This window comes from Watersipora subatra, chromosome 5 (assembly GCF_963576615.1).
Source record: "Watersipora subatra chromosome 5, tzWatSuba1.1, whole genome shotgun sequence".
NCBI classification, from domain to species: domain Eukaryota; kingdom Metazoa; phylum Bryozoa; class Gymnolaemata; order Cheilostomatida; family Watersiporidae; genus Watersipora; species Watersipora subatra.
Window position 1 is genome coordinate 20,812,724 of NC_088712.1, and position 27,320 is coordinate 20,840,043.

The 27,320-nt window shown below is 35.8% G+C and overlaps 1 protein-coding gene across 1 annotated transcript; it reads left to right on the plus strand.

The window, feature by feature from the left end:
* The first annotated feature begins 2,084 nt into the window (after window positions 1-2,084).
* On the plus strand, window positions 2,085-27,320 carry LOC137396850 (uncharacterized). Its single transcript, XM_068083159.1, has 7 exons — window positions 2,085-2,217; window positions 5,879-5,972; window positions 7,270-7,387; window positions 20,113-20,321; window positions 22,661-22,746; window positions 24,042-24,239; window positions 26,930-27,320. The coding sequence occupies exons 2-7, from the start codon at window positions 5,893-5,895 to the stop codon at window positions 27,001-27,003; spliced, it is 765 nt and encodes a 254-aa protein (XP_067939260.1). The 5' UTR covers window positions 2,085-2,217; window positions 5,879-5,892; the 3' UTR covers window positions 27,004-27,320.

Genomic DNA, 27,320 nt, shown 5'->3' on the forward strand with positions numbered 1-27,320 from the left:
AATTACCTGTAAATTCCGGCGTATAAGTCAAAAGTTTGACATCAAATTTCAAGCTTAAAAATCCATTCCCGACTTATACAGCTGTCACATTTTTTATTACTAGTAAAATTCGAATTCGAAAAGCCATTGCCAATTAAAATTATATGATATGATATATAGAGATTCATTTATAAAACAGTACAATGCTAGTAATCCTATTCAACTTGAAATGGATCAAACATAAAGTCCCATTCCTCACCATTCCAATTCTCATCGCTAGGATTCTCTTCTGCAACGACTTGTTTTTCAAATTTAATGCTTTTTTGTAGTGTCTTCCTACCAGCTCACATTTCGGTAATCCATTTGACACTCTCCATTATCATCCATTCATTTTTTATACATGAATCAGGGTTCTTGACAAAACTATCTCTTGCTGTAGTGTTTTTTTTAAATACGTACATATTATCAGAGGTGGCAGTTTTGTTCTATTGGCGAGAAGAGCCAATACGATGAAGTGTTGTTTTTCGTTCCCTGTAGTCTTCACTAGAACAGTTGTCTATCATTCTTTTGTTAGTTATTGTATTGCCGGCGGCACCAAAAAACATGGGCGTTTTTCCTGATAGCGCTTTTGAATGCTATTGCCTCAGCTATGCATCGATCGCCTCTGATGTCAACCGAACTATTCCAATCAAACTATTTTAGCCAGAGGTGTTCGACTTATACGGCAGGTACATGTCAAAATTAGTATCTTTAAACCAAAGTTTAGGCCTCGACTTGTATGCCGTAATTTACTCTACCCATTTTCTTGCACCACATTTAGGTTCTGTTGTCTTCTTTCATTCATGTTGACTTTTTGCACCTTTGCACCTACCATTAGCCACTTCATCTCAGTTTCACTCGCTATCAGGTTCTTTGGCCTCGTGGTTTAGACCTGGAGGCTGGGGTTAAGTTTCCAGAAATGGCATCACATGTAACCTAGTGTTGCATTCCCACGACTGGGGGTGTCTTCAGTTGTTGAGGTTACCTTGTCACTGGGCTCACAAATGTCTACTCAAGATGATGGAGCAATTATTTGCTGAAAAACACCCACAGCAAATAAAAGCAGACATCACACTCAATATGTGAGGTCTTGTCACTTTTTAGCTGGTATCCAACATTTCTACAGCAGTTTCAATAGAGTCGGGCGGTCGACAAGGCAGATTCCATTATTCATTTTTCTCTTTGCACTTCTGAACGACATGAGAAAAAATTGTTGGTTCTAAATTTGTACCTTGATATTGATTCTTGTTTGACTGATAAGGGATAATCCAGGGCTAATATGTTTACATATAGGTAGTTAAGCAACAGGCTATCGGATATCTCTACACTACTGATATCTAACATTTACACTGTAAATATTTCATGAATGTTCATTACATAGTTGGTACACAGCACACTTGTAGTATTTCGTAAAGTAAACTTTTCTCCTGATCTATTCTCTGACGTTATGAGAAATCAGTCGCTTCCTGTCCATTGTTAGCTGAAATCAAACAACGACAATACCGTATTAGATGAGTTGGCAAGTCTCAATGGCTGGCAGTGGTAACAGGTGTCCTACATATTAACTATAGATTATCTCTTGAAAACTGGCTTTCAGTGGCCATGCAAGCTTGGGGCACAATATGGTATCAAATGAGTTGACAAGTAGCTGTAACTGGCAGCTCGTAACAGGTGTCTTGCATATTAAATGGAGGTAGTTGCTTGAAAACCCACTTGCAGTGGCCACACAAGCTCGCGACAAAATTTGTGACAAGCACCCTGGTCAGAAGCTAATTACAGTGCTTCATCTTTACCAGTCAATTACTCAAGGATACACAAAGGTAAGCCTCTCATAATTTCAATGCTAATACCCTCGGCCTTTAAACGCCATTGAACACTGAAATATCAATATTGATAGAACTAATTTAAATGAACCTGCCCACTGTATTTGGTTAAGTATTATTGTGCATAGCAACAATAGATTTTCTCTATCGATAAAATGCTGTAATATCACTTGAGTGATACCCGTAAGCCTTATTTCCTTAGGCGCATACTGAGCGGTAGGGGGTGCTTTTGTTTTAGCTGTCCCTGCTGTCAAAGCTATAGGAGCCGAGTCTAGCAACACCCGAGTATGAGAGACCTCCATGCTGATTGACTCACATAGAGCTGGGTTACCTTGGAAAGCTTGCTTGGAAACGTGAAACTTGGAGCTTGTGTCTCGTGAGTACCTGCTTTTCTCTAATTTGTTATTTTTTACAATGGTTTAATGTAGTTTAATAAAGAATGTCTGATGAAAAATGGTGCCTTTTTATGGTCACACATTTTCAGCAAAAACTAAGAAAAATTGCACATGTTTCTGTTAACCTTAGTCAGCGTCACTGTTTCAACTCTTCAATCATGTGACTTACAACTTTTTGGTGGCTTCCTCTGTTAATGATGAACCTACTCAAAAAATTTAGTAGATTCATCAGAAATTATCGGTGTTTTTTCTATCACTTGCGATAGTTTTTAATGTTTGAGGTGATCTGACTGCTAAGCCGTTTCATGATTCAAATTGTCAAAACTTGATCGCGGTTAAAGCGTTCAGAAGAAAAACATGTGCGAAGTGACATCACTAGTTGGTATCATTGCTGTAGTTAATATCAGCTAATGTGTTCAAGTTGCAGCGTTGTGAGTGTCTATCCTGTCTGTTTTTTTGCAACTATAGACATCATAATAGCACTTTCACTTGATCTGAGCTTTTTAACCGCGGTAAATTTTTGTCGATTTTCATCTATAAACATCCTAGCAGTCAGACCACCTCAAACATCTAAAATATTTGCAAATGATGGAAAAATACCGACACTTTCTAATAAAATTCATGTTAAAATTTTGTGCAAGCTCATATTTAAACACACTGAGAAATTTGTTAATATGTTAGTGCTAATATGTTAGTGTTAATATTTTAGTGTTAGTATGCTATGCTAATATGCTATGTTAATATGTCAATGTTATTAGCACACTAATAAATTTCCAAATTTGTTAATGTTAGTTTGTTAATGTTAATACAATGATGTGTTGTTAATGTCTCTAGAATTTATATCCATGATTACTTTAATTAACAATTTTAGTTAATGTATACAAGTATGACTATCATTGTATTAAACGCATTCTCGTCATCCCATTTCTATATATATTGCTGTATGTCTTTTTAAATGCTGGTAACCTGAACACATTTTCCAAGATGTGAAATATTCATGCGGTAACTTACGTGTATAGTAACTTATAGATACAGTCAAATTGTACATTAAACATTATGTTTACTTACTAGCGTTATATCTTTGTAAGTAGCAACCATAGATATAAAGATGTTATCTCTCCTTTCACTTGAGATCTCATTTGTAGTTTTATTGTGTGGTTAGTTCTGTTATCAGACGATTTTAAATTGCATGTAGGCAGTTTTGTGTTGATAGTCTACACTTACAAGGTCATGATGCATTCCATAGTTCAGTGAGGAGAGTATTAAATAATAAAGGGTCGCAGGAAGAGCTCTAGTTGACTTGGAACCGAGGTAGCAATAAGCGAAACCATCTTGGCTTTATGTGGTGGCAAACTCTGTTGGTTTGTTGAGGCGTAATCTAAAGAGATAGTCCCTGAGAGATAGTCCCTTTTCTATTTTTAAGATGTAAAAATTAGTACAGCCAGTTTTAGTATATGCTATCATATGTATACTAAAGCTCCAATACATATGGTCAGCTCTCTTAATGGTAGCTGTGTCATTGTTTGCCGCTTTTTTATCTCAAAAAGACTAAATGTACTGAAATAAAATAATAATAAAAGGAAATAAAAGGCTCAATATAAAACGTCTCGTAGCACTAGTTTATGACAAACACTTTGGGTGCTACCGAAGAGCCCTTATTAAATATAGATGCTCACTACTTTACAGTTTTGTTTCAGCTTGGTGTAATCATGTAGTCGCAACTGATCATGTGATCCATACTTCCTGCCAAATGGCGCGAATAAGCTCTGCAGTGTTTTTCGACTATCACATGTGACAAGCAGGCTCCTCATGTTTATCAGACAATGATATGTACTCCTTCGAGCTAAAGTTGAAAAATAAAACAAATTTTTATGGTAGGTTTTGAGATATCAGTGCTCAAAGTGACAGCATTACAATGACGATAAAACAGATGCGTAAGAATAATAGACATGGTTTTATTGAATGCGTGAAGTATATTTGTGAAAATATTTCGACGATTAAGGTTGCATGAAAGTGTAAACAGAAACCATCTTTCACAACTACATCATATTTGAGCCGTTTTGGAAAGAGAATCCAAACTACGGCGGTGTCGTGTGGCTGCGATAACTGTTCGTTTTTGAGGTTTTAAGAGCTTGTAATCACCTTTCCACATATTTTGCACCTACAACACAACAGAGTAAGACATGGTGAATCTTATGATACCAAATAACTGTAATGTGAATTTTGTTGCAAGTCAACCTTTAAGTACTATGATGTTTGGTATGGTTCTACTGTGAACAGGATGCGAATTGGGAATTGTGTGCATGTTGACTTACTGTGTGATAAGTATTTCAATGGACATTTGTATGTTGCGGTTAGCACAGGCATTTTGTTAATAGAGATAAAGATTTCTACATCTGAGGTCATAGAGGCGCATTTTGAACGGTTCAAACCGAAATAAGAACAACCGAAGTGTGGAAAATAGTTGAAATCTGATAGTTTAAAATGGAATAGTTTGCATGACATTTTCTTGCGCATCATTCGCAAATCCGTTTCTATCTTTCGCAAGTACGAAACATTCGGTAAAAATTTGTGAGTAACCAAAACTTGCTTGACTTGGGGATTTTTGCCGTTTCAATCTTGTGGATAACGAAAGCTTGCGTGTCATGAAAACATAGTGTATATCCGAGTGTAAGCGAGCTATCAGGCTGAATGTGACAGTCACAAAGTTTACATCTTTATTCATTATCAAAATTCCTTATAAAGAGTTCAAAGGATTTGGAGGTATTACACAAATGTCATTTGTACCGATAACTTGATTTTAAATTTTTACAATCAATGCACAATGTCATATCGAATATCAAAGGCTGTTACACTCAATGGCGTCAGATTTCAAAGGCAATCGAACGAATGAAACGGTGATGCTATGTTACTTTTTCCATCATTCTTTGTTTGTTTTGATTCTGCAGTCATTGAACAGCACACTTCTCTATAGATGCTTGACTAGTCACAGTTATTGACTTATTTAGCTATTGGACTAGTGCAGAAATACCAATTGTTTCAATAGCGGCTTTTGCAAAGGTCAAAACACCCTGAGAACCAGTACTATATATCTCGTAATGTATTCTTTACTTGTATAATGAGGCTAATTCAAAGTGAAGAACTGGCTGTCATATTGTAATAGCAAGAAGTATATGAAATGAATTAAGTTTTAATTATGAACAAACTTGTGTCAAGAGCTTATTAATGGTTTCCACCGGGTCACAAGGTTATTTCTACATTAGAAATAATAAGTGCCACATTTAACTGTCTTATTCCTTTCATTTGGGAGGTATGTCACGTTTCAAAAACATTAGGTCTGGAAAATTTTATAGTTTGTACTATTCAGTAGTTTGAGTTGCTCAAATGTTTGAGTTTTCTGCCAGTTTAGGTGATACAATAGTTTCCATTTTGCAGTTGTACATTAGTTCAAGTCATACAATAGTTTGAGTTGTACAATAGTTTGAGTTATATAATAGCTTGAGTTATACAATAGTTTGAGTTATACATTAGTTTGAGTTATACAACTTTTCAGTGACTTAAGTATTGACTGGTTGAGTATTTTAGCATTTAGCAGTGAATATATTGAACCTTTGTAAAGGCACCTGTAAATGTTCGCTGTAGAACTATAGTGAGAAATGCCTGTACCTACAGCAACACGTCTGGGTATGTCATCAGATTATATGATCACAGCACCTACTCCAACATATCCATTCAAGTGAGTTGTTTGCGTTTTCCAATCTGGGTTATTTCAGTTACCAGAGCAGTAACTAATGACTGTAGAGCAATTTTTATGCGGCGAAGTTCACTAATCTTTCAGTTATGAGTGTATTTATATACTCGAACAGATGACTGATTACTGCGGACATCTCAGTTCAGTAACCTTCGTTTTGTACCAAAGTTTTTCCTGCTTGCCTCTGATTTATTTATTAAATATGCAAAGAAGGTACAGTGGTGTGCTAAATAAATTGGATCTCTTTGCTGAAAAACTAATATTCTCATCTACAATATTGTTACAAATTGTGAATTTAGTCAATAGTCATAAATTATATATTAAATTAATCCTCATTGTTTCCATTTCCATCGTTTTTTCGTACACAATGATTTTTTGTCCCCGCCATACGACATTTGTTCGCCATTCAGCATGAACAAAATTTTTCTCGAAATTCAAATTTGGCAGTTGGTGTGCTGAATACATTGAAATAACAAAGATACCTATAGCTATTTTCTAAAATCCCTCCCACAACGCCTTAAAGAGGTACAATGCTCTCTCTCAGTTGATCATTATTCGTTAAAAGCTATAGTGAAAACAAAACCGTAAACAGATAGATGACAAAATAAAAATTTGGTTTGGAAAATACTTTCTAAAACATAGCTTTATGTATGTGTTTAGCAAGCTAAATTCATTGAAGTTAAATTTGAAGATTATGTTATGTCTGTCTCAAAGGAAGATCCTCCCTACAGTACGTGCCGCGCATAGCACATTGTAGTGTCACATTTTATTGCAGATCATAACGACTAAATGCACTAAATATACTAAAGTAATCGTAGGTAACTAGAGTTACTCAGGTTAACATATTATTATATTACTAATTTTAACATGTACAGGATGTATATAAAATTTTGATGATTGTTACTAGGAGGTGTTTCCAATAGGTAACTGCTATGGGTTTCTATACCCTTTTATATGACATTTTCGCCTTATGATGCCAACACCAGAATGAATTAATGTCATATGGCAAGGGTCCAGTGTATACAACTTTAATTCCTTAGCCATGGTCCTAAGATTGGTCATGATGTTAAAGGGGGTGCTAAGTAAAAAGTTAGATAGTGTTTGCATTAGATAATTACTATGGGCTTCCATACTGCTCCATACGACATTTCCGCTTTACGATGCCAACACCAGAACAAAGTGATGTCATATAGCGAGGGTCCACTGTATTTCGTTTGTTCACACCATTTACTAGCATCTCAGTCTATGGCTATGATGTATTCTATGACGTTTTGAATTTTAGCTCTAATGGAGATCCATATGAAGATTATGAAATGTTTGGGCATCTCAATGAACACCCCGTAAATGGAGTCTCTTTCCGACCTGGATCCATCTCTAAGAGCTACGATTTTGGCAACCAGGTACTTGGGTTGTGTCTATATACAGCGGAAATAGTCAGTTATTATAAAGCTTTGGGCAATAAGATGAAGTTTTTAAAAGGGTAGAGTTACGAGGGCTTACAAAGACTTTTAATAGAGTTATGAAAACCATGAAAGAGTTATATAGAGAATCTCGTTAGAAAGATAGTTAAAGCACATCAATTACATAAGTACTTTTATCATATATTTCAGTGCTTCATAGTCTTGGCTTTCGAATGAGCATATATTCAATAGACAAAGAATAATAGAACTATGAAAAACAGGGTGTCAAAAGTATGTCCTGCAATAAAACAAAACTTGGTTGTGGTTCCCACAATGTGATGTCATAATTAGCATTTTGCCTTAGGTCGTCGATCCCTTTTGCTGCCATCGAGGCTGCGCTTTTATGCTCTCAAACCCAGAGAGCGCTAATAATTAACTAGGATTCTAGATAATCAACAATGCCGGGGGATCGTGCTAACGCCCGACCAATACAAACACATGTTCTGGGTTGATAGATTTCGGGTGATTGTTAGAGTTTGCTTTTTTTCATCCTTTCGTTCATTTTAAACATTTTAGTATTATTATCTGAAGAATTTGTATCGCTTTCCATGTTGCTTTCTAAATAGGATTATGCTTCAATAAATATACTGTCGTTGATAAAGGTAATGAAATCACATCGATTAAATTGTGACCTGCAGTCGCGGGCCCTATGACTATATGTAAATTGCACTTTCTCGAGATCACGCAATGCTTGAAATTAATTAGCCTCAGTCGTGCCCCTCAACATCACAATAAAAAGAGATGGTTAGTGCATAATATCATTGCGAAAACATAGTATGGTGCCTGGAATCTGAGCCATTTATCATAGAAATAACATGGAGAGCTAATGACACTGATTCCTTTGTCATCTTCACTGGTGTTCTGGAGTTGTCCCACTTTCGCTTGCCACTAGCGTCATTATCGTAATTGATAAATATAAGCGGCAAGCGATAAAAATAAGCGGTAAGAGCACACAACACCAAATATAAAAATTTTGGCCTCATAATTTGGGAGCCTATACCATTGAACATTTCTGTGTTAGAGCTCTGGGGAAATCCTATAAACACCAACCAATGTCTGTCTCACCATGTCAAACAATGGCTCATTTGAAAGCCAGGATATTGAAGAACCTGAATAAGCTGAAACAGTACTGATATAATTGATGTGCTATAAGAGACCTGCAATGAATTAGAACGAACGGTACACAGTTATACAAATAACTGGATTTATATTACGGCAGGCTAAACAGGGTATTGTTTAATGTGTTCAGCAGGTTCTTGTTTTTACATAAAGGCTAGATTTAATATGTCACTGCATAGCAGGAATGATTTTACATTACTCAAACTTAATTGATTAAAAATCCTCTTATGTGCGAGCACACTTTTTGCAGTTTTAAAAGTTAATGGAAATTGAAAACTGATCATTAGAATAAATCCTTGTGGATGTAGCAAAGGAAGGAAAGGATTGTTAAACTTGACCTTGATCGTTCAGCAGGGGATATGCACCATCGCAAGTTCTATTGTATGTAGTGTACTGAGTTTGCACTACGGCATAATAAACAACCATCAGCATGTGTGGCCTGCTTGGGTAGGCAATAAGTCATCAGTGCAAGTGCCTTGTCAAGCATCGCTGCACTGTAACATAGACTTGTTTAACTACTTGGATAGTAACTCCAGTAAAGCCGTGTAAAATTAGAGTCTGGAGGTGCTGAGATATTTTTTATGGAGGTGTGGCACAAGAGTGGCATGTAGTAATAACTGTTTGACTCTTGCATCCAGATCGGAAATTGTTATATATTTGTCTCCCTTTGTCTGCCGATTGTTTGAAGGCATATTGAATTGACTGTTGTAGCCATACCGAAAACGGTTATAGATTTGTCTCCCCTTGTCAGCCGATTGTTTGAAGGCATATTGAAAAGCTAATGAGGAAACATTTTCATTGCTGAGGCGCAAAACTTCATATATGCCAAAAATAGAAAATTGGGTTGTTTTTATATTTTGCTGCATTTGAAATCAACGGGTTTGCATTTGATGTTTTAGTAATATTTAATTAAGTTATAAATAAAATGAAGTTTTAACAGATATTAAAATTTATTGAATTTCCAGCTAATACCTCAGTAATGTGATATTGCCTGTATTGATAGACAGCAGCGTGCAATAGAGTTAATTTCCTTAACAATAATTATAATACTGATAGTTTTGTTTAGGTGATAAACATTTAGCTGTATCGAAGGAAGTTCTTTAAAGGCTTCGAGCAACAGAAATGGTGTTGCCGTGTTACCGTGAAATGGTGTGTTTAGTTACCTAAACACGCTAAGTATTAGCGTGTTTAGTTAGCCATGTAGGTAATCAACAGTAAGGTTTGTTATTTGCCACTAATCTGCGTGTGAGTACTGATGTAGAAATGAGTACACAGTATGAATATTGTCTGTTTCACACAAAAGGTTGCTCTCAATAAAACTAGAGTTATCTGCTCATTAATAATCTTCGTAAAATGGATGGATTTTTCCATCGGTCATTGATAACTTTGTGTGGCCATGCAATGCTTATAGGGATAGATTGTGTAACCGGTAGCTGTTTGTAGCTCTATGTTATGGGTTAGTTACGGTAGAGATCAGTAATAAATTTGTCCATGACTTAGTGTGTAAGATGACGGCCTGTTGAAGGTAACCTCTCAGCAAGAGGAAGTCTTTTGCAATCGTTTCTTATTTATAACAATGCGTCCAGCATCGATATCAAGAGGATTCTCAGCTTTGGCCTATGTAGTTTATGCTTTTGTGAGAAAATTGCACATTCACTAGCTATAAGTATATTATACTATATAGATACAATAAACTATATATATTATAGCATATATATTAGAGCATATATATTAGAGCATATATATTAGAGCATATATATTAGAGCATATATATATTATAGTATATGTATTACAACATATATATATATATTATAGCATATAAAAGCTATAATATAAACAGTATATATTTTCAGGAATCGTCAGACCTCGGCATAATAAAGTCTTTATCTAGATTTGAGGTATTTTGTTTTGGCTGGTCTAAACATTGTTAGTCTAATGTTGTTAGTCATTTTTATAATTTTCTTTCAAGTGAAAAAAATTTGATGATTACTAAAAATCATCAGCGAATCGTCACTTCAGATCGCTTAGCAATTACCTCAAATCTGAGCATGTTACATTACGCCTAGATTTAAGGTTTTCCTGTGCATGATGCATTTGATATAAAATATAACGAGTCCTTAACCTCTGGTCAATCATTACAAGTATGTTTCAACTAGATAGAGGTCTGCTCTCTTCATGAAACTAGCATTTGTAACAATATATATACTATATAGCTATGTATATAGCTCTGTGACATTTAAAAGCCAACAGCCAATCATCAGTTGGGCTGGTTGTCCTGATGCCATTTTAAAACTTCAAACAATTCAAAAGTAAAGGGTTTGCTTGGAGGCTGTAAGGAGTTGTCTTTTCGACCTTGTAACTAAATATGCTACATTTTTCACATCTCAATTGGCCAACTGGTTTATTGAAGCAATATAACTATTGTAAAAAACTGTTAGCAACAACCTTGAGTGTGGTCTCATCTATTTTAGGGGTCGTTCTCTCCTTATGGATATGACAACGACAATTGGGTCAGTCTATATTTGTTTGTGCATGTTGCCATAGTTGCATTCATGTAGAGACTGACCGTCATCGTAAAGTTCTCAGTGTTTACCTTCCCGTGTTTATGATTTGACATGTGATGTCTGTGTATCTCTTGGGCTATGCTGTCGTCTTGTAGCTATACTGTCATAGCGAGTGAGCTATGCTTCAGTCCATGGAGGATTGTAGCAGCATAGCTTGAGACGTGTGATAGAATAACCATAGTGTCAGTATAGCGCTAGGAGTTCCCTTACCAGATCATATCACATTTGACAACACTTGAGAGATAAAAACACAGAATTCTGATTAAATCAGTGATCAATAGTAAATATTAAATTAAGGTCAAACTGAGTCATTTTCCCATCCTGTTAGTTTGCCTTGTAAAGTATAAAATTTGCTGGTCACTTTGCTGTGCTGCTTTTGAACCGAATAATCAAGATCAAGTATACTTAATTTTTGTTCCTTTAACTATGTTTTAAAGGTTTTTAAAAATTTGGCTATCCAGATTTGAGATGAAAATGGTGGACATAAAAATATTTTTTATATTTTTGTTATGTATACGAATAATCTAAATTAAGTGTTTTCCAGATGGTTTTCTCTATGCTACCCTCTGCCATCTTACAAAACCCACCTTTTGCACCAATCGGCACCACTTTGCAGTTCCTGGCCTATTTGAGGTCAAAGTTTTGTCTTAAAGCTATAAGGTTCTTATTTGATTGGCCCTCCCACTATTTAATGCCCTTCCACAATCCTTTGCAGTGTCTAGGCTACACTAGTGCTGCACGATAAAACGATACTGCACGATAGGTGTCGATTTTGTGTGGGACGATATCATTTTGGGAGTTTTGTAGGTCGATTCTCTAATCGGGTATATTGATGTTTTCAATTTAATGTCAAGACGATAAATATCTGTGTTTAATTGGCAGAACCAACATCGGTTATCGCCGGCTTTCGTGACTCAATATCGGCACAGCACCAGTTCCTGAAACTTTATTTGCGAGCTCGCAGATTTCCTTTATCTTTGAGATTTCGAGAGAGAGAAAAGACAACTCCTATTTTTTGTATTTGGACACAATTATCGCCCTTGTATTTCTGTTTTTTTGTGAAATGTCACAATAATCTATATCGAGAAAGCATAACTCCAAAGTTTCGATACTGAACGATATAGATAGCTCACAAGGGCCAATATATCGTTTTGGCATGTGGTGTCATATCGCACAGCACTAGGCTACACCCCTGCTAACTAGACTCTGGCTTGTTGGTTCCCTTCTTTACACCCTGATTGTCTTACTCAGCATCTAAATAGCTTCATTTCCACGGAAGGTGGCATAGGCTAACCCTAGATTGCTGTAAACTCACCTTCAAGATTGACAACTGTGGTATACTTTCAATGAACCCTGTTCAACACGAGTAAAACAACATGAATATGTTTGCCTTCATCGAAAAGCCCATACATACTTTGACAATCGCAATAGCGTGTGTAGCATAATGGGATCATCAATGCATATGTATACTAGCTATTGACAGGGTCAAGTTAATTTACCGCTAAATATTGTGGGAATTTAGCAGAATGTGATAACTGCTGCAAGTAAATATCACTTTGACAGCAAACTGTAGCATCAAAGTTTCGCTTGGTTTTTGTCCAGGCGTCCAAATATTTCAAAATTATCGACAGCATGTAGTAACATCTTTAAGTTACTGCCATAAATTCTTGTAAAATTGAAATATTTGATAAAAACACTGAAAGTTAATCCAAACTGTGGAATAAATTTAGTTTACTCTGTAGTCTAGAATCTAGATCTCTATACAATCATATTTGATATAACGTTGACAGTCTCTAACGTGTCATTACATGGTAGTAGCTATGTTTCCATGGGGTGGATGACCTCAATGATGTTTTTTAATAGACATGCGCTGGTCGGCGGATTAATGTGGGCACTTTTGGTAAAAAAGATAAGAATTCTACACCAGAGGTCATAGCGGAGCACTTTTGCATCAACAAATTGAAATAGAAACTACCGACATGTGAAAAATGTTTATAATAGAATAACTGGATGGGCATTTTTTTGCGCGTTTTCCATCTTTCTCAAGAATAAAAAAATTTGCGAGTAGCAAACTCGCTTGACTTGCAGATTTTCGCCATTTCATTTTGCTGATGAGCTGCGTCATGGAAACACAGTGAGTAACTACAATCATATCGTATGGCGCTCTAAACACATTTGCTGTTGCTAAGGAAACAACAGCCACTTCTGGCTCATTTAGTTGCTAGTAATCAGCGATAAGGCCCGGCGAATGGACATCAGCATTGACCGTAAACTTCTCTGTTTAGTGCCAATCGCTGCCGCTAGTTGGCATCTATCGATGCTCAATTCTCCGTGTCCGGTCAGATGAGCAGTTGCTTTGTGAATAATGGTCGGCTATTGGCAATCAACTGAGGAGGAATCTCCGCCGGTTTGCCTCTTGAACAAACAAAATCAGTGTTTAAGGTCCAGTGAGCGTGCATAGCCACTCTTGTCTATAGTCGATATCACCATGGAGCGATTGATTATCTCTAATATTCTTTATTGAACAGCTAATGAGGTATTGTTCGCTAATTTGTAAATAGCCATGGCTAATTTGCAGCGGGCTCAGTGCAATTCATACGCTTGGGTATTTATCTCTTATCCATTGCTTTGATTAGAACCTGGTTTTTGTTGTCTGCATATGAAATTAAACTGACTTGTCTTTTATGGCAATAGATATCAAGTCTTGGAGGTTGTCATCCTTCAAAAGCCTCTTTCTTTTTTCCATTACACGTATGAAACTTTTCTGAACCAATTTTGTTTTTAATTTCATTTTTTCGGTACACTATTTTGAATGAGTGAAATTTTTGCGATGTTGTTTAATAACGGCTTGCGTCCAAGAGTTCAAGGTCAACGTAACTGAAAAGCTGGGTCAGTCTGTTCACTTGTCGCATATGAACATGCAGTGATTGACTGTTCTTGTTTTTTAGTTTCAACATCAACTACGCTTTTCGTTTAACTGTATTTCAGATACTAATATTTTAAAAAAGCGGTACTTTAGTTTAATCTCAGTTAAGGTACGGCCACACGTAACAATTTTTTCATTCATTTTGACCAAAATCATGAAATGAACGAAAAACACAGAATTATTCGGCCGAAATTCACAGAATTGTCTGAGCTGTGCATGCACATCGAAATCGTCAACGAAACTCTTTTAATTGGCTAAACAAATTATTAGCGAGTACGATTCTAGCAGTTTTCGCAATTTATATAGTGCGAGGCACGTAACGCAACACGTAAGAAAATACTAACGCGATTTACTATAGTAAATACGATGCAACTGACTTGATTGCGCTAAAGATGGCAACTCTTTCTACGACGGAACTTTTGCTGCTAGAAAGAAATTGTTATTATTAAAAAAGAAACGATTTGTAGCCCTATAGTGTCCGAACGATAAAGAGTCAACAATAGCGCAATCTAGGTAGTTGCATTGTATGTACTATGTCGAATTGCCGTTAGTACCTTTATTGTGTGTCGTAATACATGTCTTGGACTACCGGTATATAAATTGCAAAAGCTGCTAGAATCGGGCTCGCTAATAATTTGTTTATCCAATTAAAAGCGTTTCGTCGATGATTTTTGTATGTATGCATGACTCAGACAATTCTGTGATATTCGGCCGAATAATTCTGTGTTTTTCGTTCATTTTGTGATTTCGGTCAGAATGAAGAAAAAGATTGTTACATGTGGCTGTACCGTTAGAGTAGCAACAGGTGTCAACAGGTGTTTGCGGCTTTCTTTCAGAGATTTCATCATTTTAGTAATAAGATTAGCACCAGGTTTTGGTTGTTGTTTTAATGTACATGTATTTAAGGATGCTTCCATTTCCTCTGTGCGTGTTGGGTACGCGATTGGGTACACTTCGAGATGCTCTTCGGTTTCCATTCATGTATGCATGCCTCACAGATCTAGGAGATTTCCAATATATTTGCAATGCTTGGAGTATACAAGCGTATGTTACAGCCGAATTGACTAGAACCCATCGACAGTACGTATGCGCGCGTGTCAATGCATTATTCAAGGCCTTCGTCTGAGATCTTTTTAAATAATTTAATGTTTGTAAGCTGCAGTAACTGGACGCATACCTTATAACAATCGCGGTCGGTGTACACTAAAAATATTTTTACCGGTAGAGTAATTATGTCGATCATATGAATGTATATTGCTAGAAGCAGGTATGGAAAGGCAAATCCCAGTTTATGTGCATCTTCTACTCATTATAGAGATTTATTTGACACTTTGTCATCATTATGTGTCAAAAATTTGAAGGGACCGATAATTAGGTTTTTCACTATATATTATTACTCCATTAACTTGTAACAAGGGAAGGCAACTTCCGTTGAAAAATTGCAATTTTTAGTTTTTCTATTACCTATTTATTTTTTTACAACTGTTAATTTAAGCAAAAATAAAGCATTAACATATGGCATCTCAGAACTGACAAGCATTTTACAATAACATTAAGTTTTAATTGTATTATTGGTATGCTACTATTTTCCACAGAAAAATGCAACTCCAAGTCATTTCTTGTTGCATGGGGTGTCATGTCTAACTCACAGCTGGTTCAAATGATTGCCGTATTTCGGCAATGAAGCTACAATGCTTCGGTGATTGTCGATGGAAACAATGTTCACACTATTACAAACCCATATGCATTTGCAACAGCAAATACTCCATGAATACTTTCTTTTGAAATTTTTCTCAAAGAAATTTCTTTGTTGCATCAGGCTTGAATTAAATACTAGTTCCGCAGTAACTCTCATAAACGGAAGTAAATAAATTGCGCTATCGGCGTCAGCGAATTACTATCGCAGAAGTGGTGCACATTGTACAGGCGGTCGTCGATGTTTGGCAAAATATTGGAAAATTTTGACAGCTGCAAACTCTTTCCTAAAGTATCCGTATTGCTTTGTCCATGCTATCGGTTTACGTGTACATAATCGACAATAACTGCCAAAAGGACAGCGCTGACTTGTGGCAACATAGCATGAGCCACCTTAAGCCATTTCACTCATTTAGCTGGATGTGGTCTTACATATAACAGACCCAATTTTAAAACTCACAACAACTAGCCAAGAAGTTATTTATTTTGGTTCTACCATTCTCATAAACTCAAAACTCTGGCATCGATATGTCCAGAAGAATCCGAAGGCTTATTGCTGTTTAATCAGAAAGGAGGGCAGTCTGTCAATATTCTCACAGGAAGGCATCGCATTGGAGGAAGCTAATGAAGCAATCACAAATACTTCACTACTGCACTAGCTATTGTCTGTTCTGTTTGACAATACACAGTAGCTGTCTATTGTCTCATTGTAAACTGCCGCTGTTTGCACTCATCAGTTCACATCACAGCTATCACCTGTCAACAAGTGTCATTCTCACATTTCCGTGAGAGTCTCATCAGGCAGCTCGGACACCTCGGATGCGTCAAGTGCAGTTTTATTTGAAAGGCGCTTGATCCTGGTGGTATGTAAGCAGAGAAATTGTACTTCGTTGTTGTTACTTTCATTCTTTACTAATTATTAAACATTATTTTATTATTTTATTTTGTTAGAGTCTAAGGAACTAAAAAGAATTTACGGTATCTTTAAACAAAAAAAAATGTGGTAAGGTAAATACTGTCAAACTTCTACGCGCAAAGTCGAGTTATTCCAAGATCGGCTGAAGATCTATATATAGGTATATATATATATAGCAGTGCTAAAAAGACTGAGGCCAAAACGTTCTAAACTGTATATATATATATATATATATATATATATATATATATATATATATATATATATATATATATATATATATATATATATATACAGTTTAGAACGTTTTGGCCTCAGACTTTTTAGCACTGCTATTTTTTGCACCAAAAAACATTATTTATGCTTATATACAGTAAATCAATAACACTTTGACAAAAGCAAGAAAATGCAAAACAATTATTTTATTCATGAAACTTCACGCATTATACCGTTTTCTTCGACATACATAAAATGTTTTATTTTTACGCCCACGTCACCCAAATTTGATTGAATGATCTTAGGAACTACATCTGTCAAATACATAGGTGTAGCCGCTATGTACAAATTCTTCTCTTCCACTTTTAATTAAAGTTGGTTAAGTCATAAGTCACAACAAAAGATGGATAAATTTTGAACTTGTAACCTTGTAGTCTTGAAATATCCTGTCAGCCGAATCACCTCAAACATTGAAAACAATTATACAAATTTTTGCAAATTATAGAAAAATATCGACACGTTCCAATAAAATCTTCGAAAAATTTTGTGTAAATTCATTCTTAAGGGAATTCTTAATTGAATTCCTTATGTGCAGGGTGCAAGTGAGACAATCACATTCCGATTGTTAATTCAAATCCAAAGTTCCTTTCAGCCAAAAATCGATAATTCTTAGCATTTAGTGATCATGCGGTACAGCATTGAAGAGTGCTTATTGAATTTGCATGTACATTGTACACTGTTTTTGGAACTCATTCCTGGGGATCATATTTATGTACGTGTGTTTGATTGAACAGCATGTGAGCCAGACAAATCCCAATTGTACATTTATCATAGTTTTAGGAGAAATACAGGTAGCTTTGACTTTGGCTGGGTAACATTATGTTGAAGGATATGGTTCGATTAGTGTCTGTTGGTGCTTGCATGGCGGTAGATAAGCCAAGGTCTAGGATTTTTACCAATAGTTCTAGGTTACAATAACTGAGTGTTTGCTTTTATTCGTTTCATTCAAATCATTTCAATAGAGTAAATACAGTGCTGGTCACTTATCTCTGGAAGTGGCATATAGAAGATAACTCCGAGTTTTTAGATACAAATATGTATCACGTTCCCTGAGTCATGACAGATACTTGTTAGATATATTAGTCAGGTGTGCCCTTCTAGGGTAGACAGAGAAAATTCTAAGGCCGGCTGTCGAGACAAATAAATCTTTAAATTTTCCATCGGATTTCAAAAATATTTATACCTAGAGGTTATAAAAAGTCAAGGTTTACTTATATGTTTGTGTAACTAAAGTTTTACTATAGAGTTACTATCATATCAGGCTATTTCAGTTACTAGCTGGTTGGGAATAGCATGACTTGTTCATGTACACTCACAAGGCTAGTAGAGTAGTAGGAATGACTACTGCAAGTGATCAACATTTAATATTCCACATTCACTCTCAGGGATACAGTGAGATGTAAGATGAATATTCTCTGGTAACATAAAAAAACACGTTTAGCTCATTTTATTTATCTCTTAGCTCAGCTATGTGGTCCTCCATCACTCGCCCTTACCCCTGTTGGCACAAACCATGCGTTAGCCACAGCTTCCATGCAGTGCCATATGTAAGTTGTCTTCTCTCTAAGTTTACAATGCCACACGTATTGCAGTAAGTCACAACATGAGTCCAAAGCATTTTCCGCTTTCAAACTCAACCTCTGGTTGGTCATTGGTTTGGCAATCTCGTTGCCTACACCTCTTCGGCACTCTTTCGATTATCAGGCAGCATCTTGCTGTGTTATTTTCTCACCACACCAAAGTGCTCTCTTGGGGCTAGCCATGGAACCCAGAAGAATTTTGTATATATTTATAAGTGTTATTTCAGCAGCCACTCACCGAGCATTAAATCAAGAAAATTGGAAGTCCTATATGAGATCTGTAAAATAAGTTTAGGGTGAAGTTGGATAGACAATAGCTTGTCTTTTAAATCATAAAACAACTGATAGATCGTCTATAGCTAAACAATCAATAAGCAAATAGGAGGTGCAGCAATTTAGCAAAGTTATTCAGTATTATGTTTTAGCGATTCTTATAATACTAGCACCCTGGCAGTTGAGTGCGCCATGAGAGATCATCAGGTGTGCTGATTAAGCGCAGAGATTAAGTATGTGCACAATTATTCTTAAATGATATAAGGCAAGCGATTAACTTCTTTTAGGGTCTCAGTATGTTAAACTGAATGTCAGGCTTTGTCAGGAGTTTGTCAGACGTAATAACTATGTGTACAATTATTCGGATAGGCTGGAAATTAACCCAGGTGTAGGACTGTGGGCTGTGAAACTGAAAGTCATGAGTTCAAATCTCGTATGATGCGATCTTTTTCCTAAGCTTCAACCGCTGTTTCGGACAGACCGACACGGCCCATATTAAAGTGAAGATCGTTTCTTCAGAATGTTGTAAGGTTTATATTGCCGATCACTGAACAGATATAGAGGACATTTGAGGCTTTGCTAGAAGTTAAAACTAACGCATTGCAGTGGCCAATTTGCTAGGTTCATCAAAAAGTCTCCGCCAATTGTTTAATGCTAAAAACTCAATTTTGTGTATAATATAGTCATCGTAATTCTAGAACAGTTTATTATGGAGGGATTCAGTTAAATGAGATTATCTATCACCAGAACTTTGTCTTAAAAACATAATCGCTGACAGTCTTTTGAGTCAATGGCAGAAAGTGGTTAGTCTTTCCTTAACAGGTTGCAAAATACTTGAAAGCTAAAGCAGATGTCAGTTTTGGAATTGCTGCAAAGTTTATGGAGGGGAAAAAATTTGATGTCTTTTACAGTTTGGAATAAAGTTTTAATTACTCACATGCGGTATGTTTCTTAATAATTATTTTTAAACAATTTTTCAAGAGGCTCAGATTTTATGTTAAATCAAATTATTTTTCTTTGAAGCAGTTTAGATTTCATTCAAAACAATCGCTCATAAGTTCTGAACCAATCGCAAAGCAGTACCAGCCGAAAATATCAGATTTCCGAATAAAGGCAAGTTTGCTGCTGCTCATCATTGCATTGTTTGAACTCGTGAAATCGCTATTTCTGCCTTTACTGTCTAAGATGCTACCTACAGTCCATATGTAATATATGTTACTCAGTCTCTCATGTGCGCTTTCAACACCTTATAGGTGAATAGATTGGCTACCCACAAACCATCCACCCATCATGTCCGTTGGTTTGTTTATATGCAGTTAGGAGGCACGGACATGATAGAAACACTTCCTAAGATCCATTCAAGGGCCCATTCGGTAGCCCCACCTTCCTATGACAGAAGACTAAGGGCTACTCCTGGCCCTCGCAGTCAGACACGCATGTGGGACGAAGAGGAGAATTATGTAGTAGATGATAGTGCAGGCATGCCTTCTAGAAACTTCTTTAGAAAATCCTACAGCCTTCCTTTGTAAGTACTATTCTCACTGTTTTCTACCTGCAAATAGAGGTTTTTTGTGGGATCTCTGAGTCAATAGGAGATTTTGGGCTATTTACTAGGTTTTCATGCTTCAAACATTTATCCATTTAGGCATTAGTTTATGTAAAGGAATGTGCAACATAGCGGATGGTTGTCTCTGAAGGTATACATTTATAAACTCACAAACAAGTTTTAGGCATTTTCCAATTCCCAATCACTCGATCTCGCTCTGCTTTCTGCTCATTTACAATTAAAATTAGAACAGAGGATTATCCTATGTATTATTCTCTAACACCAATGGTCATTTTAAATGGTTACTACCACTCTTTATGTTCATAAGCCTTCATAACTGACCAAATGAGAAATAATTTATAATAATTGGGTATAATATTAATTTATGTGTATTCGTTTCTATAAAATGAGTCGACCTCATGCAGATTACGATTGACAGTAGTAAGTCCTTCTATTTGGAATGAGATTCATTTGAGAGGACTCACAGATTCATCATTAATAACAGGCTACTTTTGAATCGTTTTTAACACATTTGAGTTCATTTCTGTTCATAATATGGCTGCATATTTAAATATATTTTACATACAGTAGGCGCTTCTATAACGTAAATTGCGCATGACGGTAAGAATTTTTGTAAACTTTTTGCTTCACACTACGTAAAAAATTTCATATAACGTTAAGTCAATGAACGTCCTCAAATTCTATTTGAATAACTATAGTTTCCTAGTTAGCCTTGAAAATATCACTTTCTCACTTGCCGCACTTGTGATAGAAACCGCCATTTAGGGCTAGCTCTATTATACATACTAGCACCCTGGGAGTCTAATTTGTCGTAAGAGATCGTCAGGTTTGTCGATAAAGCACAGAGAATAAGTAGCCGCACAATTGAGATATTCAGAAATATTTAAAGACGATCGACTGGTGCAGGTGTTAGTATCTATATACCACGCTGATTGTCACGAGTTGTCATCTCATGAAAAGATATAGATCTTTCAGTCTAACCTCAGACCCTGACAAAAAAATATATGGACGAACAGACACCACGCATTTATGATATCAAAAACATTTTTTACTTTGCTTTATTTTAGACATAAAATGCTTTTAATTATCTTTTGATTGAAGAGTATACATACTTGCCTAGAAGAAAAATTAAGAAAAAATTGATGTAAAGTGGTATGGAATGTGTGTGCTCCCCTTAACTTACTGTAATTTTTACCGTAATCAGGGACCATAAACCCAGTGAAATTCATAAAAAGGAGAAAAGTTGTCGATACGAACCAAATACTACAGTTACTATACAGTCATTAAATTATAATGACTGTACAGTACAACATATATATATATATATATATATATATATATATATATATATATATATATTATAGCATATAAAAGCTATAATATAAACAGTATATATTTTCAGGAATCGTCGGACCTCGGCATAATAAAGTCTTTATTTAGATTTGAGGTATTTTGTTACGGCTGGTCTAAACATTGTTAGTCTAATGTTGTTAGTCATTTTTATAATTTTCTTCTAAGTGAGAAAAATTTGATGATTACTAAAAATCATCACCGAATCGTCACTTCAGATCGCTTAGCAATTACCTCAAATCTGAGCATGTTACATTACGCCTAGATTCAAGGTCTTCCTGTGCATGATGCATTGGATATAAAATATAACGAGTCCTTAACCGCTGGTCCATCATTACAAGTTTGTTTCAACTAGATAGATGTCTGCTCTCTTCATGAAACTAGCATTTGTAACAATATATATACTATATAGCTATGTATATAGCTCTGTGACATTTAAAAGCCAACAGCCAATCATCACGTTTTTTGATGAGTCAAGTTTTTTTCTAATATTAAAAGGTGAGTTCTTTAAGATCGTAGAACGGGCAATTTGCCTGTATTTTACTGTTCGTATAATGTAAAATCATAACGTAAACATTCCCGGAATGGACTATTATGTTGTAGGAGCGTTTACTGTATTCAAATGTGTTGTTTTTTCTCACAGTTGAGTAGTTTTCATATTGTTGTACAACGATAGTATGTTCCTGGAAATGGAAAAACATCATTTACTGTCGGCAGCAGGAATTTCTCTAATGTTCATCCACCTTCCTGTCCATCTGTCAGCATGATGAAACCAACTCAATAACTGATAGTGTGTCTTATCAAATATATTCAGCTGTCATATTTGCTGGCAGTGTGTCTTTTCACACATCAAGCAAGATATCAGATACACTCTTTCCTGTTTAGTTTATTGTTCTATGTGAACTAGGTTACGCAATTGCATTACACTTTCACCTGCGTTTTTACAGGTCTCGCAGCGGCAGGTCGGGCGGTCAGTGGAGGCATATCAAACAAGCTACAGGACAAGCGGGTGAAAATCTTCTTTATATTGAAGGTGAGACAACTTCCATGTTTCTCATCTTTTAATTTTATTTACCAATTTTAAGCAGCTTGGCAAGTTGTAAAATGTTTAGTTATAGATTAATATATGCATCGTTTGTTGTGTACCTACAATAAGCATGTAGACACATAAATACAAGTGATCAATTATTGCTATATAAAAATAATATTAATAATGCAGCAATAAAAATAGTGATAATATAAAAAATATTAATGATATAGTAAAAATGTTGATAACGCATTACGATATTAATGACATAGTAATAATATTAATAATATGGCATTAATATTATCAATATAATAATATTTATATTATAGTAATTATATTAATAATCTTGTTTAATTGATGAATTTTTTTGTTTAAAATTTGTACCTATATTCTGTTGATTATATTCTGTTTATAAGCTTTTATTCTGTCTGATTACATTAACCCGGTTTAAACATGGTAAAGTTGCTACACAAAAGTGCACTCAAGCTATGCTTTTACCTACAGTGTTAGCACAAAGAGGTCATTGAACTCCACTCAAGCGCACTGTATATAGCTGTATTTATATAGAAACTAGCTGCGCTACCCAGCGTTGCCCGGGTAATAACAAAGTCTTTAGACAGAAAATTGATTTGTATTTAACATATAACAATAATTGCCATTCAATCGTTCAAACAACCTGTCATGAGAAAAGTGTTAGTTGAAATAATTTAATAGAAAATAAAAACAACTCTAAAAGTTTTCAAATTTGCCAAACAACTTTTAAACTCATATTTCCTCACATCATGAGGAAAATTTTTTCGTGCGGATCAAATAAATTAAAAAAATAAAACAATTATAAAAAGGTTAAGATGTAAATGTGAAATAATTATCAAGTAATAGCTAAATTAAGTTGGTTTTGCTACAGTAATGATACAATTAATACGAACTGAGAACACAAAATAAAAATCCTGAATATGTAGAATTAATAGTAACAATTCTTGCATAGAAGTGCGTGTGTATAACGAAGGTTACTGTGCCGCCAGAAGCTATCCATCAAAACTTTGAACACAGAGACACTTCTACTCTACGAAGACTCTTCCCACGGAGACAATGTAATTGTCCGCCCGAAAGATTTGGCCTTGGCCCCAGATATAGTAATTGAACCTTACAAAAAATATTTCTTAACAGGGGCGTCGTAACGTGTGGCTGCATCGTTAAATTAATCATCGTGCGCTGAATCTATAGCCGGAATGCATACCAATCCACATACGGACATACTTTGAGAAATATAGGTAAAGATGTGTAATCAATCCTCTTTACAGGTACTGTCAAAGATCATGACGTTAAGCATTTTCCTCCATTTGGCATACTTCAGCCACAGATAAAGTACAACAAGTACGGACAGCGCCTGCTGCCAGGACGAACTGGCAGCGGTTACAGAACTATGTCTAGCGGGGCGAATGCCCGAGCCAAAGCTGGATTTGAGTATTGGTACAAAGAACCCAAGTCTAACATATCTCGTGAGTTGTCTCGTCTTACTATTTAAATTAACATACTAGGAATTGTCTGTTCTTTTTTTGCGGTAATTGTAAACTTTCCAAGAGTTTTCCTAAATGATTTATTCTAAGTCAACACCAAAATTATATATTTATCTGATGGTAGTCCACGGTTAGTACAAATTATTTTACAGCCATCGTAAGCAAACCATTGTTTAGGTTCTTCTTCATATTGGAACAAATATTAAACTATAACAAGTTTAGTGAATTAAAAACTAGCCAAGTTAAAAACGGGCAGCTTAAGTTTTCTTGTTTTTAATGAACCTAAAGAAAGGATAAACGATTCCGTTGTTTGGAGTTAGGAGGTGGAAATTGTTATGACCATTATAGAGGAAGGCCTTGCAAATGGTGGAGCAGAAGCTAAAAGCACATATTGTGTGTACATTGGAGCGCGGCTGGTGCTGGTCAGGAGAGCCAACGGGTGGCAGCATTAAAAGCTTGTTTTTCTCCTTAGCGCTTGAAGCCTGGTTCCCATATACGTCGCAAAGCACCGACGACAGCGCCGCAGGGTATTAGCGGTGAAATGGGAACCTACACGCCGAGGACCGCCGGTAGTTGCCGGCGGCATCGCAATAGTTTAACGCTGTTCAAATTTCGCAAAAGGCCGCAGGCAAAGCCTTGCTGAAATGCACTGTACGGGTGAAGGTCATCATTATAGAAACGGCATGGCTAGCGAACATTTTATTTGATTACGCAAATATGTTTAGCGGTGCAGCTTATATGTGAACATATGCCGACGAGCCTCACGTCGCAATCGTTTTGCTGCGCAAGTTACCGCTGGAGTCTCGCAATCGATTTGGGGGCCAGGCTTTAGCTTGGACTTGCTACGTGATATTGTTAAGGCTATGTGTTGGTTTCAAAACAGTCACTGATGAAGACTGAGTCATGTAGACGCCGTAAGTGCACTAAGAATGCGATCCTGAGTTACTAGGGGCAGTCTGAATTTTAGCCTCTAGTTTATGTTTGGTCAGTGGGCAAGTCGTTAAGTGACTCATCGGATCATGTACATCGGCTGCATAGTTTAGCGATAATTCTATAAAGATACCCTGTTCATTTGTCTCTAACCACGATAAAAAATATTATTTCACAAGTTAATGTATTGTATATAGCAGCTCTTATTTCTTGTTAAGATAATATGGGAGCTATCTGTATCCTGTTGTTCAGAACAACCACAGTAACTTGATTGTTTCTCTTGCCTATTTTAATGACAGAATTAGTATCTGTTACCTTTAAAACATCTCCATTTGGATTCAAGGCAGCATTTATTTATTTATATATTTATTTATTTATTTCTATAATAATACATCAGCATTGAACAGTCAGTGGCCAGTTTGTAGAGTCTCAATAAATTGTCAGTAGGTTCTTAAATGCTATTGACACTTATTCACTGAAAGCAAGCTCATTGCAACCCGTATGCCCATTGCAATCGATGTGGTTCCAAGCCTATATGGGAGTTGTTGTTCCTTTGAAAAGATGCTTTGTGTCTTGGGATGGTTGCGTGTAGCCAAAAAAATTGTTATCTTGATAACAATTGCTATAACAAAGACACACTAGGTACACAGGCTAAGGGACTCTTGAGCACATAATCCATCAGTTATATATTAAATTGGTAGCTGCTAGCAAATTCATGCACAAGCCTCTATATTTATTAATTCATTCATGATGTGGCAACGCTAGTTTTGCTATAGTGCAGGGATTTTTATGCTGCATTGTTTAACATTGTGTCAGTATTCTCCTCGTACCTCAATTTCCATAACATGTCATCCCTCTCCGTGTGCTGTACTGATGTTAACTGCTATATTCTCAGGTACTAATGTTGGACCAATAGGCGGAGCCAAAGCATTTTGCGCTCCAGAAAAACTAAAACCTAAAAAGAAGTAATGCGACTATAAGTACGTGAGAGTAGGCGAACATTTCCTGTTTATCGGTTGACGCGTGCAGTTTTCAACCACTTTTCATTTCAGCATTTATTCGGTTCAATTTTAAAGCACTTAGTGACACATTATCTTTTGTGTGAATTTTATTTATGCAAGCTTCTCAAGATGCATATACAGTTTATCCATTTTTGATGTATACATAGTATACATCAAAAATAATGAACTTATTTATTCATTTAAATAAGTTTATCATTTTTAATTGTTTTTTGAAAGGGATATCGACTGGATTTGGCGTTTAGTGTTTTGCAAGGAGTTAGGAGCTGGAAGTAATAGTTAGGTATAAAGTTAAATGACCAAGGGTTGGGACCATTGGGTTGCTTGTCCCATTCCTTTTATTTATAAGGCAGAAATAGCTTGAAATTATTATTTGCAAAATTTTAAATGTATATTTAAAATTGTCTTCTCACGACATAGACATGGCTAACCTCTTATTCAGGGGTGTTTTTATTACTAACCCGCTACTAACCTGTTGTTCACAAAGACAAGCATCACTTTTGTAATGTAGTTTCTCATATAAGTTTCTCCCTCAGTTTACATTTTACAAAAATAATAGTTTTATTTTAGTTTAGATAATTTTAAAGCAGTTCATTGCCAAAATCACTTCTGAACCATCAGTTGAAGGTGTTACATTTGCTATAATTTGCCAATTTTTATCATTGTGGACACAACTCATCTTTATTGAGGCTGAGTCTCAGTTGTTTTATTATCTGTTTGTAGAGCCACCTCCTCAGCCGTTTAGAACAATCAGCGGTCACCAACTGACCACCAGGGGAGTCGGATATCACCGCTAACTTAGCATGCCTGTCTACTTACCTAGCAAAATGCATTGCTTGCTCTCTAAAATCTAAATTTTGGTGCATTTGAGGTGAAAAGTGCCACGCTTGGAATTTTCTGATATTATTACATTTTTCACAATGAAATGAAACTGCCTTGTAAATGTTTTTCATCTGAAATTGTTGCAACATTTAAGCAGCTATCAAGTGTTTGCTGCCTACAGACAGCTACCTGTGCAAAGCTGTCAGCATTTACGGCACCTTGAAGTGCATCACAAGTCATATGTATTGCTCAACTTTTCTCTCATAGATTATTACCAATATTCCTATCTATG